Source organism: Poecilia reticulata, chromosome 16 (assembly GCF_904066995.2).
Source record: "Poecilia reticulata chromosome 16, P_reticulata-male-v2, whole genome shotgun sequence".
Lineage (NCBI taxonomy): Eukaryota > Metazoa > Chordata > Actinopteri > Cyprinodontiformes > Poeciliidae > Poecilia > Poecilia reticulata.
In genome coordinates, this window is record NC_088845.1 from 2982505 (window position 1) to 2995062 (window position 12558).

Sequence of the window (12558 nt, forward strand, 5' to 3'; positions counted from 1 at the left end):
GTGAGGCGAACAAAACCCAATTATCCCTAGGGAATTGTCCCTTCTTATGTAACAGGAACTGACCAAGTCACGGGTAGAAAATCCTTTGACTAATCATTTCAAAGCCTCATCTCACTGATATGAGTGAAAGCGTTGCTGCAGTTTTCATGAGCCAGCGGGCCGCGCATGTTTCCCAGCTCCTGTGATTATCCATGAGCCAGGGATTTACTCCAGACAGTCATCCAATGATATTTCTCACACATATCTGTCTTATAACTAGCTGGCTGAAACGCTGTTGCTTGGTGATGAGTGCCAAGAAAAGTTACTGAGAATAAATAAAGACTTTATGCTTCTCAAGGCTTCATTTTGCTCTCGCAACAGCAACCGTCTTCATATTTACCATTACAAAGAGATTAGTGTTAGGTTAGGTCTTCATAATAGTGAATAAAGAGGTCAGTTCTGCAATTAATATTAATTAGTTTATAATTAATCAAATCAGGGTTTAATCATCAAAGCCTTTCATCACATTCATATGATTTAATTGAGAACACAGAGGACAGGTTTGACAATAAAGAATGAAAATCCACAGGTAAAGTTTCAAACAAAGTGTTTGGATGTTTTATTCCATGAACAATGTACAGAGTTGAGAGATATTTTACAAAAGAAGAAGAGAATAGGTAAACCATCAGCACAGACAGAAATATTTGCACCGTCCCAGAGAACAATGGAATGGAACATGATTATACAGCATTAAGATTCGACATGACTTCAAAAGGCAGACAATGATTTGTGTGGGTGATATGTCACAAAAAAATCCAGTTCAAGTAGTGTGCTTTTGAGGTCAAGTCGTACATTTAGTCAAAAATAAAAACAATGCATCTACCAAACATGAGGTCACAATGTCTGAATATTGTGCTACAGAGAAAAAAGGCAGGAGACAAAAGTGTAGGAGATGTGAAGTCAACGAAACGACAGACCTGGTTCAAAAAGCAGCTGCAGATACACTGGGATTCTCATTTCCAACATGTGCAACAAAAGCTTCAACTCTTTGATTGAAAATCTGCCTTTCATCCAACAAACTGGTGTTCATTCTAGAACAAGAAATATTCGATATTTGCAGCTACTTTATACAGATCTGTTGCAAATTTTAAAAAAGACTGAGAAACAAACCCTTGGCTGTTGCTGTGAGCCATGTCAGTCACACACACACACACACACACACACACACACACACACACACACACACACACACACACACACACACACACACACACACACACACACACACACTGTGAATTCATTTGCAAGATTAAAACATCAGATATGCTGTAATACAATCTATACAGCCTATCAATATATTCTTGCTACTAAAGAGAGGCAGATATATGGACACCAGAAAGTTACCTATAACTCTGAAACAAAAAGCAAAGAACGCTCACTGATATGAACATCCATAAGGAATGGGTTGATTTGGACTTCTGAGTATGGACCACATGCAGAGCAGCAATGGGTATGTTAATGAATCAGTTCGCAAGGAGCTGGCACATATTCTGCTAATGTTATACAGCCATAACTGGATAAGAACATGGATGAATGTTTACCTTTCATTCAGGTGGAAAATGCTACTCCGATAAGCTAAAGCTGAAAACAAAACTTGCGCTTTCTAGTTTCCTTCGAAGACATGCCAGCTCCTTGACACCTGAACCAAAGACACTCATAAGTTGACTGAACAGTAGTGATGCACCAATACATTTCCTTGACTTTAGGTGATCTGCGGTTTGCCGATACTGACATGAGAAACCAATTTTATCTACCTTAGCAAAGGTCAGTAAATCTGCTCCTGTTTGCTTTTGCTGTGGTTCACAACATCACCCCCCTGTTGTCAACCTAACGACTTTATTGCTGTTTTCAGCGACTTTTCAGACATAAAAGAAAAAAAAATCAATATCAGCCAAGATCAGAAACTTTCAAAATATCACTGATCGTCCAGAAAACTGCAATCGGTGCACTTCTACTGAACAGGTGACCATTTATGTCCAAATTAGGCCATTCCTTCCAGCTGCATAACTGTTCTTATCAATGAGTGCAATGTGGTTTCTAAAACAATAATAATAATAATAATAATAATAATAATAATAATAATAATAATAATAATAATAATAATAATAATAATAATAATAATAATAAGACTGCATAAGTTCAATGACAGTACTGACTAACTTTCTCAAACATCTATTCTGATCACCATGTCACTGGACACCACCAATGACAGACTGCAGGTCAAAAGGTCATACCGAGCATTTACAGCAAAATCATACAGAGAAAAAGAAAATCATGTTTGCTTTCAATAATAAATAATATTCATTCCAGGCTTTCAATTAAGAAGCAGAAAAAGTCACAAACACTGTACAGAAAAAAGAAAAGAAAAAGAAAAACAAATTTAAAGAACTTAAGTTCACACTTTGCAGAACTAGCATTTTGTCATAAAGTTGCGTCATGGTTGTCATGTTGCCTCTGTGGCATTTTGCACCTTACAGTACTCCAGGTCTTTATTCAGACACCATGGATGGCACCTGGTAGAAGAGTTTGGCAGGTAGTCACTGTTTCTTTATGTACAGAAAATGCATACAATATATCAGAGTCCTGCATGTGCATCTGCACAAACAGCACATCTGGACATATTGTATGGGTTATTGCGCTTCTCCGGCTAAAAGCTTAGCTATTGCAAGGTTAAAATATCTCACTGTCATATACTTTTACTCTGTAGATATCTATATATACCATTACTGCTATGGCTCTTGCATCACTGTGTTTAATATGATATGGATTATCTTAAAAAATAGATTATTACTATAATAGGTGCAATACAGACCACAGATTTGATTCTCTTCGATGCATCGCTCCATCTCTTCAACTGAAAGCAAACAGCTTGAGAAAGATAAATAATTTAATGTATATTTATCATTTTAATACAGTGATAAAACTTGTAGCCAACTAAAGAGATATTAAACCTAAAAACCAAAAAAATACATATTTATAAATACATATGCTACAGGTAAAGTGGATTCAGTAGATTTAAACTAGCATACCTTGAAGTTTAAAGGAATAGTTTGGATTATTTTTTTGTCTTTTGGATGCAGGGCTTTGTTGAGAGGTTAGGCCTCATCTTACCTTTAGCAGGAAATCTCCTTAAATAAACTCATCTTGGATCAAAACTAAGATTCTTTAGCCTTCCCAGTATTACAATGAACATAAAATTGTTTTCTACCACAAAACAAATTTACTTTCAAATATTTCCTAGCAGTTTAGGTGAATTTTATTGAAAAAAATAATAATTTGGCCATCTTGACTGCATTACTTTCCCCATTTTTAAAAGATCAGCGTAAAGGAGCTTTACTTTGAGTGAATATGAGAAACTGAAACTATCAAAAACATAACTGTAAAAAATCATAGATTTCTTTTTCAATTTGTTTATCCCAAGTCATCATGTAAGAGACGTCAAAGTCTGGCACATTAAATCACATAAAGAATATGCGATTTCCTTGTTTTTGACTCAGAAAGCGAGTAGATGAAGAAACTATGTAAAGCACTCCACACCAAAACAATGCAAAAATAGCTGGTAAGTATGACACTTTGCTTGAAAACCCACCTGTCAGACTTTTTGTAGTGAACTACAGCAGAAGTGCAAAGCAAGTGGTGGAAATAAGGAACTTGTCATGTTTTCATTCACGCTTCGTTATCTGGTGTTCCCTGGCAGCAGTGGTTTGTTTTCCTTGCTGCTCTGGTGAGGAATATTTTTTTAATTTAAATAGGGAAAAACATGTCAATCATTTTAGCATTTTGCTGTTGTGTCGAACTAAGGTTTGCTCTAATCCATGAGTACAGGCTGAAGATGCTTTAAGATGTCGGAAACCTGCTTTAGTCTGGCTGCTACTCATCCATGCTGCGGTTGTACGATAGAAGATGCTAACAACTCATAACCTCTTCACAGAACCTGGCTCAAACAAAAATCCAAACTATTCCTTTAGCATTTGGCTTTGGTTTAAATTAGACTGCTGAGACCAGGCCTGGTCTATTGACAGATACTCTGAGCTTAAAGTGAAGTTCACGCACAGAGCATTAAGGCTTCTCTGAAAGAAAAAACAACGCAGACTGTTTTCAGTCCTGCAGGGAAAGACGAGATTTTTGCAAGCCAACCCAGGAGTCATATTGGTCCTGAACTTGCATTTCTACCATAAATAATCTGCCATAAGGTGTCAGCTGAACGTAAAAGTCAACTGAGGAGGAAACAGAACATAAGGCTATGCTTGCACTTGTTAATTCACTTAGATTCTGGAGTCCAGTCAACCCAGCAGGATGGCCTGAGACGTTGCTTCTTGGCATCCAAGTACTCTGTCTGCATTGCTCTTATGTGCATTCACATTCCTAATGTGTCCAGATGATGCACAAGTCCTGCAATGCACGGTCTGGCTCAGTGGTCTGTGAGTAGAAACTGACTCGGAAGCATCCAGATCTGCTACTTAATTCATCCCAAGGTCAAAGTAGGTCAAGGTACAAGTATGCCTTGATAAAGTCAGTATTCACTTGAAGCTTATACTCCAGAGGGAGATAACCAAGGTGATTATTCTCTAATGTTCTCATAGTTCCTCTATGTCTTTCTGCCCGAATCTTCGCAACATATTGATTCAAGTTTTGTCTGTGATGTTCTGTCCTCCTCATACTATGTATACAAAAAAGGGAGAGAGGTATTAGTCCCCATGTTTCTTCTGCGGAGAGAAACATCAGCAGTCCTTCAGTGAACAGCGTTCACCTTCGTCAGGAATGGAAGAGCTAATATCAAACCATGGTCTTCCAGAGTCCTGTGCAGTAAAGTCCATAACAATCATTTAAAAAGTGCAGTTTTCCCCCCTTTTGGAGTTATTAAATTGTCATTCTTTTTGTGCTTTTACTGGGAAATCCTCTGGAATATTGGAAAACTAGGTGGAATTATCCGATATGATTCCAAAATCCAGTAAAGGAGCATAAAAAAATGGCTGCTGGTGGGTGCAACAGCACGGGATGAGGGAGGATGGTTTAAGGTTCTTTTATAAGCTCAGTTAGAGCGTTACAGATGCGTTTTCCTTAACGGGCCAGCAGGACTCCCTGTCTTCATTCCGAGTCTTCTTTCCTGGAGTGGATTAGAAGTGGCAATATTCTCTGTCACAGATATCTACCCTTCAGTTGCAGACCACAAGATGACTATCACAAGATGTGAAAATATGGCAGAGTTTTCTTTTTGGCTAAATGTTTCCCACAATAAATCACTGCTAATGTGCAGCTTCGCATTAAATCCTACAACGCAGGAACTGTTTTGGTTTCATGCCTGAACACAGCTGAGAAGCGATCGATATTCCACTTCTTACTCATGAACCACTTAATTTGCTGGAGATCAATAACAACTAAGAGCTGCTCTCGCAGACTGGCCTCATTGGTATTTCACAAAATCACCCAATAAATGAAGGCTCAGCTCCAGATCTCTGCAGTTTGCTAAATACGATGCTGTAACAAAGAACAAACCGCATCATGAGGATCTGACAACAGGTTTAGCGGAGCAATTCCTAAGTGGTGAATCAAAGACTAATTTTTTCTGCTTTGAAAACAATCAGGGCAACATAACCTTTGTACTTATTTAACAAGACAGAGATTTCTGCTCTCCATGTGAAAGTATCTCACATCAGTTGTATCTCTTTGCAAATTGTCTGGCGTCCTTGTCGATGGAAAGTTCCCTGCCTAACGCGATTTAATAAACCTGAAAGGTTTCCCACTCTACACTACACAGAGCAAGATCTCTGGTAAAAAGAAAGAGTGATTTGTTCTCTAGGAAATACATTAGAATATTCTCTGTTAGCACTTCTCCAGGTTTATGATTTTATTCGTCAGTTATGTTGCATGGTGGAAGCCCTCTACATTTACACACTTCTCAGATTAGAATAATTTTAATTATGTTTAGCAATCTGGCATTTAGAGAATTTGCCACTTTTTACCACATGTCAGGGGGAAATTATGTCTTCTTCCACTACATGCTCCCCACATCTGCCTATGAAAGACCACAGAGCCGTCTTTTGCCCTCCAGCCCAAAAACAGCCTCCAGTTACCTGTTAATTATTCCTTTAATTTGGGAGTCTTTCTCCACTTGCTGTTGTCGTAGCCTCCTCTCGCTGTCCTCCAGACGGTTTTGGTACTGGAGGAGGATCTTATTGGTCTGCTGCTCCTGCACTAGGAGCCTCCTCTCGTACTCCTCCAGCTTTCTGTGAGACATCAGCAGACGCTCCTTCAAAGAGTTGATTTCCTCCTCGTACTCTTTGACCTGAGGCGGCGACAGGAAACAGCTTAGTTTGACATGTTTGGAGGCTAACAGGGCAAGTAAATGCAAACACATTGTGTAGTTTTGAACCACCTTGAATTTGTTTGCAGTTTGTTTCTTGCATGCAGTCAGACTCAACTGAACCAGAGTGAAAACGTAATAAAAGCTGAAATAAAAACTCTAAACCAAAAACTTTGCTCCTTGGAAGCAACATATAAAATAAAGAGAGAAGAGTCAAGACTTTGTAGAAATACAGTTTACGGAATGTAAAACTATAGTCGTGGGATCTGATTAATAATTTAAACTGAGTTCATTGCAGGGTATATAATTAATTCATCACAATTAAATGACACTGTATATCAAGAAAATAAGCTATGTTTTCAAATCATGAACACTTTTTTCTACTAAATTATTGACTAAATAAACATATAACCTCTACAACAAAGATATTTATGATTTCTAATGTGCTGTTTAGGTTATTAAAACATCAGATTCATGCAAAGTGTTATTAAACCCATTCAGCTTCTACAAAAAAACCTTCTTTAGTAATATAAGAGGATCTATGGCCACACGTTGTTCGTAATTCTGAATTAAATTAGTCAACAACATCTACAACTTAGGCTCAGTTGTGTTTACATTTGGTCCAGGAAAAGAACCAGTGGTGTTAAAATGACGCCTACCCTGTCCATGCGCGACTCATCCATGCTTTTCGAATACTCCTTCAGCTTGAACTCCTCTCGGTCAATTCGTGAACTTTCGATGTCGGCCGACAGGTGAGGCATGTTGGAGACCCAGGCCACTGTTCGCTCGTTCGCTGGGGTCGGGGGATTGAGGGTGGTAGGTGACTGGGAGCCCTGGGAAGACAGGAGAAAGGCTTACTATGGGACAAGAAGGCACAGAAAGGCTTTTCACATGTATCGCTGCGAAAAAAAACACAAGTATTTTTATCTAGGCTCTAGTGCATCTAGGCTTAGAACACTTGAAATAAGACAAAACTTGTAGGTAACGTTTCAGCAAAATATAGGAGCTTGTCTTAAGTCAATAATTCCTTAATATTGATAAAAAAAAAGTGGAGTTCTACTGGCAGACTGTTTTACTTGTAACATGGGAAAAATGTCTTGCTATAAGTGAAATAATCGACCAGTGAAGCTAGTAATTTTTCATCTATATTAAGGAATGATTGATTAAAAACAAGCTTCTATATCTTGCTGAAGAGTTGCTTGTAAGTTTCGTCTTATTTCAAGTAAGATATCTGCACTATAAAACAGACCAAAAATAAATGGTAACATTTGTGTTTTTGCAGTGAACGCTGAGGCAATTCATAGTACTTTACACAACTCAAGCAAAATACAAAATTACATAAATGCAATGCATAAAAAAATAACTACTAAATTCAGAATAAACTCTGAAGTGGTTGGTTTTATAGTTGTTTATAGTTATTACATAAACACCATGCACAGTCGTCCTCCAGAGACAGCTGTGAGAAGACATGATGACCCGGAGAAGATGAGACATAGAGAGTGTGCAGGTGTTACCTGTTTACTCATGGTGGGTTTTAAAAGATGCTGTTGAGACTGCTGTGGTGACTGCTGAGTGCTCTGACTGGTGGTCCCTTGTGGACTCCCGCTTTCCCTGACAGAGCTCTGCTGGTGGGGAAGACCCGGGGCAGTGTTGTCTTTGACCGATAGCTGCCGGGGCCCGTGCTGCCTGCCGCCGTAGCCAGACTCTGGAGACTGGAGGAGGTTCCCGCTCTGTGGACGGCTTTTACCAGAGGCGGCGGGCGCGGCCGCCGCGCTGACGGATAGCTGGTGGGAAGTCTGGGACTTGACGCGCTGGCTGGGAGGCGGAGCAACAGAGCTCTGCCGCATAGGTTGAACGGTGGAGGGAGGAGTGGTGGCCAGGGAGGAGTGGGACGTTCCAGTCTGGGAGGCCATTCCCATCATTTCGTGTTGCTGTTGGAGGTTATCCTTGGAAAGAAAACAAGCGCACCGCAAATTATTTTTATATTTTACAGCCCATTTGTTTTAACACTGCAAAAACACAAATTGTTGCCAAGTATTTTTATTCCAGTTTCTAGTTCAAGAATCTCAGTAGATTTGAAATAAGGCAAAACTAACTTACATGCAACTTATCAGCAAGAAATATGAACTTGTTTCAAGTAAATAATTCCTTAATATTGATGAAAAAATACCTGTTGCTCTGGCAGAGTATTTCTTTCATGTAATAAGTGAAATAATCTGAAAATGCAACAAGTACGTTTTCATCAATATTTAGGAATTTTTGACATAAAAAAGTTCAGATTTCTTGCTGAAAACTTGCATGTAAGTTAGTTTAGTCTTATTTCAAATGTACAAAGATGCATGCAGCAGAAACTAGAATAAAAATACTTGACAACAATTTGTTTTTGCAGTGAAGGACTCAAATTTAACTGAGCACTTTAGTCATAATTATAGTTTAGTGTGATTTTAAAATCGACATTATAGCTTGGCTTTTCTGATGCCTTGTAAAAAAGATAGACTGCACGCACATAGAAAAGGCCATTTACTAAAAGAACTTAACAGTAATTAATCCAAGCTGTACAAAAAATATAATCTTTTTTCTACCCAGAACTGCTCAAGTGGCTGTTTTAGCTTCAGCTGGTTCAAATTCTGTAAAAATAAAAAATGTAATTAAAAAAATGTCCTATAAAGCATCCTTTGATATCAGTTTATTGATCAATTAATCTAAAAATGAACCAACAGATCAGCTCTAAACTGTAGTGATGTTGAGTTGAGCAGAAAGGGCAGGTATTTCACATGTTGATGTTTTGTTAGCTTCAGCTTCATGAATTCGGGCCTCCTGCTCTTTCTAAAACATTTCTCCTCTATTAACCTTTTGACAACATTTGCACCAGCATTGCACTGGGAAGTGGCTCCTGTAATGAGCTCAGCAGATGTGCAGCTCTACCAGGTGTTTGCTAATTCCTGCTGGCTAGTTTGAAGGAGCTGAGTGGGGGGAGTCATGGCTGCTATGTCACGCAGAAGCTCAGAAACTGCAAACTCAAACATGCATGAAAAAGTCAAGGCAACACTCCAGGTATGATTTTGATCAGGGAATAACATTACAACATGATGTAAAGATCAAAAAAGTAAATTTCTTATAATACTTCCCCTTTAATGTATAATTTCTAAGATAATATAAAATTAACTTAAGTAGTTAAATGAATAATCTACACAATGTGATAATTTTTTAAAATCAGATTAATCAATTGCCAAAATATTTAACAGAATTACTAAAACAACTGTTAGCAGCAGCCGTGGTGGCACTTTTACACAATGTCACCAGACATCTAAAAACACCGATTAAAGGACTTTTACCTGCATATGCATGGAGATTTGCCTGCGTCCGTAGTCAGCCCTGCTGTAGTCGTCACTGTAGCTGTGCGAGTGGATTATGCTGGGCTGGCCCAGGTGACCATCCCGGGTCCTGAGCGTGGACAGATCCTCACTGCGAGAGAACCCCCCATGGGCGAACTGTGGGATGTAGGCCTGGTGCGAGGGCTCTGGGTCAGGGGCCAGGAGCAGGGGCGCTGGGGGCTGAGCTCGGCTGTGCTGGTGATGGAGCTGTTGTTGTGGCCCGTCAGCCGTCGCCAGATGAAAGAGAGGATTCTGGAAGGAAAGCGGGTAGCGCATGGCGGCGGCCTGGTGTTGCTGCTGCTGGGATAGCGAGTCGGTGGTGGTGCCCATCTGGCTCAGCTGGCTCAGCCGGAGGCCGCCTGACATGCTGGAGCCGCCGGAGCCAGCTGACAACCTCCCACCGGCCCGCAGCTGGCTGCTCAGGCCCGACCCCAGGCCGCCACCGCCTCCGCTGCTCAGCCCACCGAAGCTGCCCATACCGGCGATGGAGGCCTGGGAGGAGTTGAGCATGTCCACCGACTGCAGGTTAGACACGCTGTTCATTCGGGAATCCTGGAGGTCCATCATAGATACGCTTTTATTTACACTGACACCCTAAATAGTAAGGGATATGAGAGGCTAATGCGCCCCCTGATAATAAATGTTAGGTGGGCACGGATGACATGGGTGAGGGTGGTGCGGGTGTTTTTACCACGAGGTCTGTCAGGGAATCGGAATGCCTGAAAGTATTTCCCAGGAAATACCGCTAGGATGAGTTGCATGGTGAATCAGTGGGAAAAAAGCAAATGTCATGATAAACTAGAGCCTCAGTAACACGATGGCAGACTCTGTCGAGTATGACTAACATGCATGTCATACTAACCTCACTAACCAGAGAGAGAAACTAGCAGATGGGATGATGATTCCCCTGGTTCAGCGTGACCGGACTCACCTTAGCGTCTGGTTCCGTGATGTCAGAGCTGCTCGTGCAGTAGGCCGGGCTGGAGCGGGCCAGGGGCGGCCGCGAAACGTAGAACATGTCTTTGGAGGCTCGATGAGGGTGATCGCGGTCCTGAAAGCTCAGCTGGGCGCGGGATGGCATGACCCCTCCGGTGGAAGTAGGGGAAGGCAAACGAGTGATGTCTATGGAGCTGGACCACAACAGGCAGCAAAGCCAAATTTCTATTTAATAGCTTACAGGAAATATTCATTCAACACCTGGAAAAAACATGGAATCAGTTCACTGTCACTAAAATTAACTTTATACTGATGGAGAAAATGGCCACTTCCTGTAGAGGTACTGGTTCTGATCTGAACCTTTATCTGAAACTTCCATAAATGCATAGAGCCTGTATGAATAAGCAACATAATATCAAATCATAAACATTATGCTCCTTTATTTACTGTTTGAAGATCGCTGAAGTCACTGGTCCTCCTGAAAGTGACTGGAACAACTAGGACATTTTAAAGTGTAGCTCTTCTTTAGTTAATGTTCCTACCTGTTTAAGTCCCTCATCATGAGATTCTGGAACTCTGACGAGATTCCTCGGTTAAAGCTTGGTCGAGACAGCAGCCTGTCCGACTGTCTGTCCTGCACCCGGTCCGTCTGGTGGCTCGGCTGCCTCTGGAGGTGAGGGTTACGCAACGCCATGCTGATGTCATTCAGGAGGCGGGGCAAAGGGCCCAGCTTGATGATGGCATCCTGTGGTGAGAAGTGAAATAAAACTTCAGAAAGTCGAAGAAGCTTTTCTGTAAAGCTGCGGCTTATTAATTTATAAAAACGGAGAAACAAACATTTTCTTTGTACTTTTATATGTTGTAGTGTTGAAAAAATACAAAAAATGAAACAAACCACTTCAGGTTGAAAGTAATGATGTGGGACAGAAATCCATTTATTCATGTTTTGTGCAAAACTGGGAAGTTTACCAAGTAAATACAGGGCTGATATCGCCAATATCCAATAGTTGAATAATTTGGTGACTCAGTTTCAGCTAGTTGATTATGGTTTTGGTAAGACACAGGACAAAAATGCTAGGCAAATAAAAGTCTTTTTATTAACTAACCACAACAAAAAACAATGTAGCAGTATAGAAATAACATAATTCCCTAATTAGCTTCTACTGCAAACAATTGTTTATTAAAAGGAGAGTCTGTGTCATCTCCATATAAACTAAATAGGATTCATATTTTTCCTTCAGTAGTTAATATTCAATCATATATGTCAGGTTTGAGGTATTTAATTTTACGTGAATGTACATTTTTGAGTTCCAGTAAGATTTTTTAGCTCCCTGAATAGATTATAATAAAGATCCAGATTGTATTTGAACGACAGCAGACGCTTTGAGCGCAAATACTTCAAAGGAATACAATCCTGCTCTGAAAACGTAAGAGCTTGATGTTTGAGATATTAACTTTACATCGGTAGAACTGATGTGGTTTCACCTTGCTGAGCTGAGCCATAACCTCCCACAGGAGGCTGTGCAGGATGGACAGCTCCCTGCCCAGATCGATGTATCCCTCAAAGCCGCCTGCGTTGCTGACGCTGTCCAGGTTGGAGATCTCGTACAGGAACTGCTGCATGGAGCCCCACTCCATCTCTAAAAACTCATTCATGAAACACATGTACTCCTCCTTACTGCCAAACCTGCAGGAGGAGCAGAAACAGAAGCCAGAGAAGAAGGAGGAGTGAAATCGAACAAGATTTCATGAGTAAATGATGTAAAACTGGATTTTAGCTTCTTTTTCTTTGTGTCATAATTTCTTGGATGTAATCTTCTGAGCTCTTCTGGCATATGAGAATTCAAATATGGGTTTATACTCAATGTTAGGTGAAATAATTTAACTTAATTAAAAGTAGGCTAA

General features: G+C 40.3%; 1 protein-coding gene across 13 annotated transcripts in view; it reads right to left on the bottom strand.

Moving 5' to 3' along the window:
* syngap1b (synaptic Ras GTPase activating protein 1b) overlaps positions 1-12558 on the bottom strand; it is a 176116-nt gene that overhangs the window by 16566 nt on the left and 146992 nt on the right. For 10 of the 13 annotated variants that reach the window (XR_014091401.1, XR_014091402.1, XM_081616884.1 and 7 more), the window contains 7 exons: positions 12139-12340; positions 11196-11398; positions 10649-10847; positions 9679-10269; positions 7858-8289; positions 7003-7176; positions 6114-6325 (listed from right to left, as the gene is read on the bottom strand). Coding sequence is in view for 11 of the 13 variants with exons in the window: in XM_081616884.1 (XP_081473010.1) it covers positions 6114-6325; positions 7003-7176; positions 7858-8289; positions 9679-10269; positions 10649-10847; positions 11196-11398; positions 12139-12340 (2013 nt within the window). In the remaining 2 variants the exon portion in view is untranslated. Of the gene's footprint in view, positions 1-569; positions 5147-6113; positions 6326-7002; positions 7177-7857; positions 8290-9678; positions 10270-10648; positions 10848-11195; positions 11399-12138; positions 12341-12558 lie in introns of those variants that run through there. The other 3 variants (XM_081616886.1, XM_081616885.1, XM_081616881.1) reach the window with 3 other exon arrangements.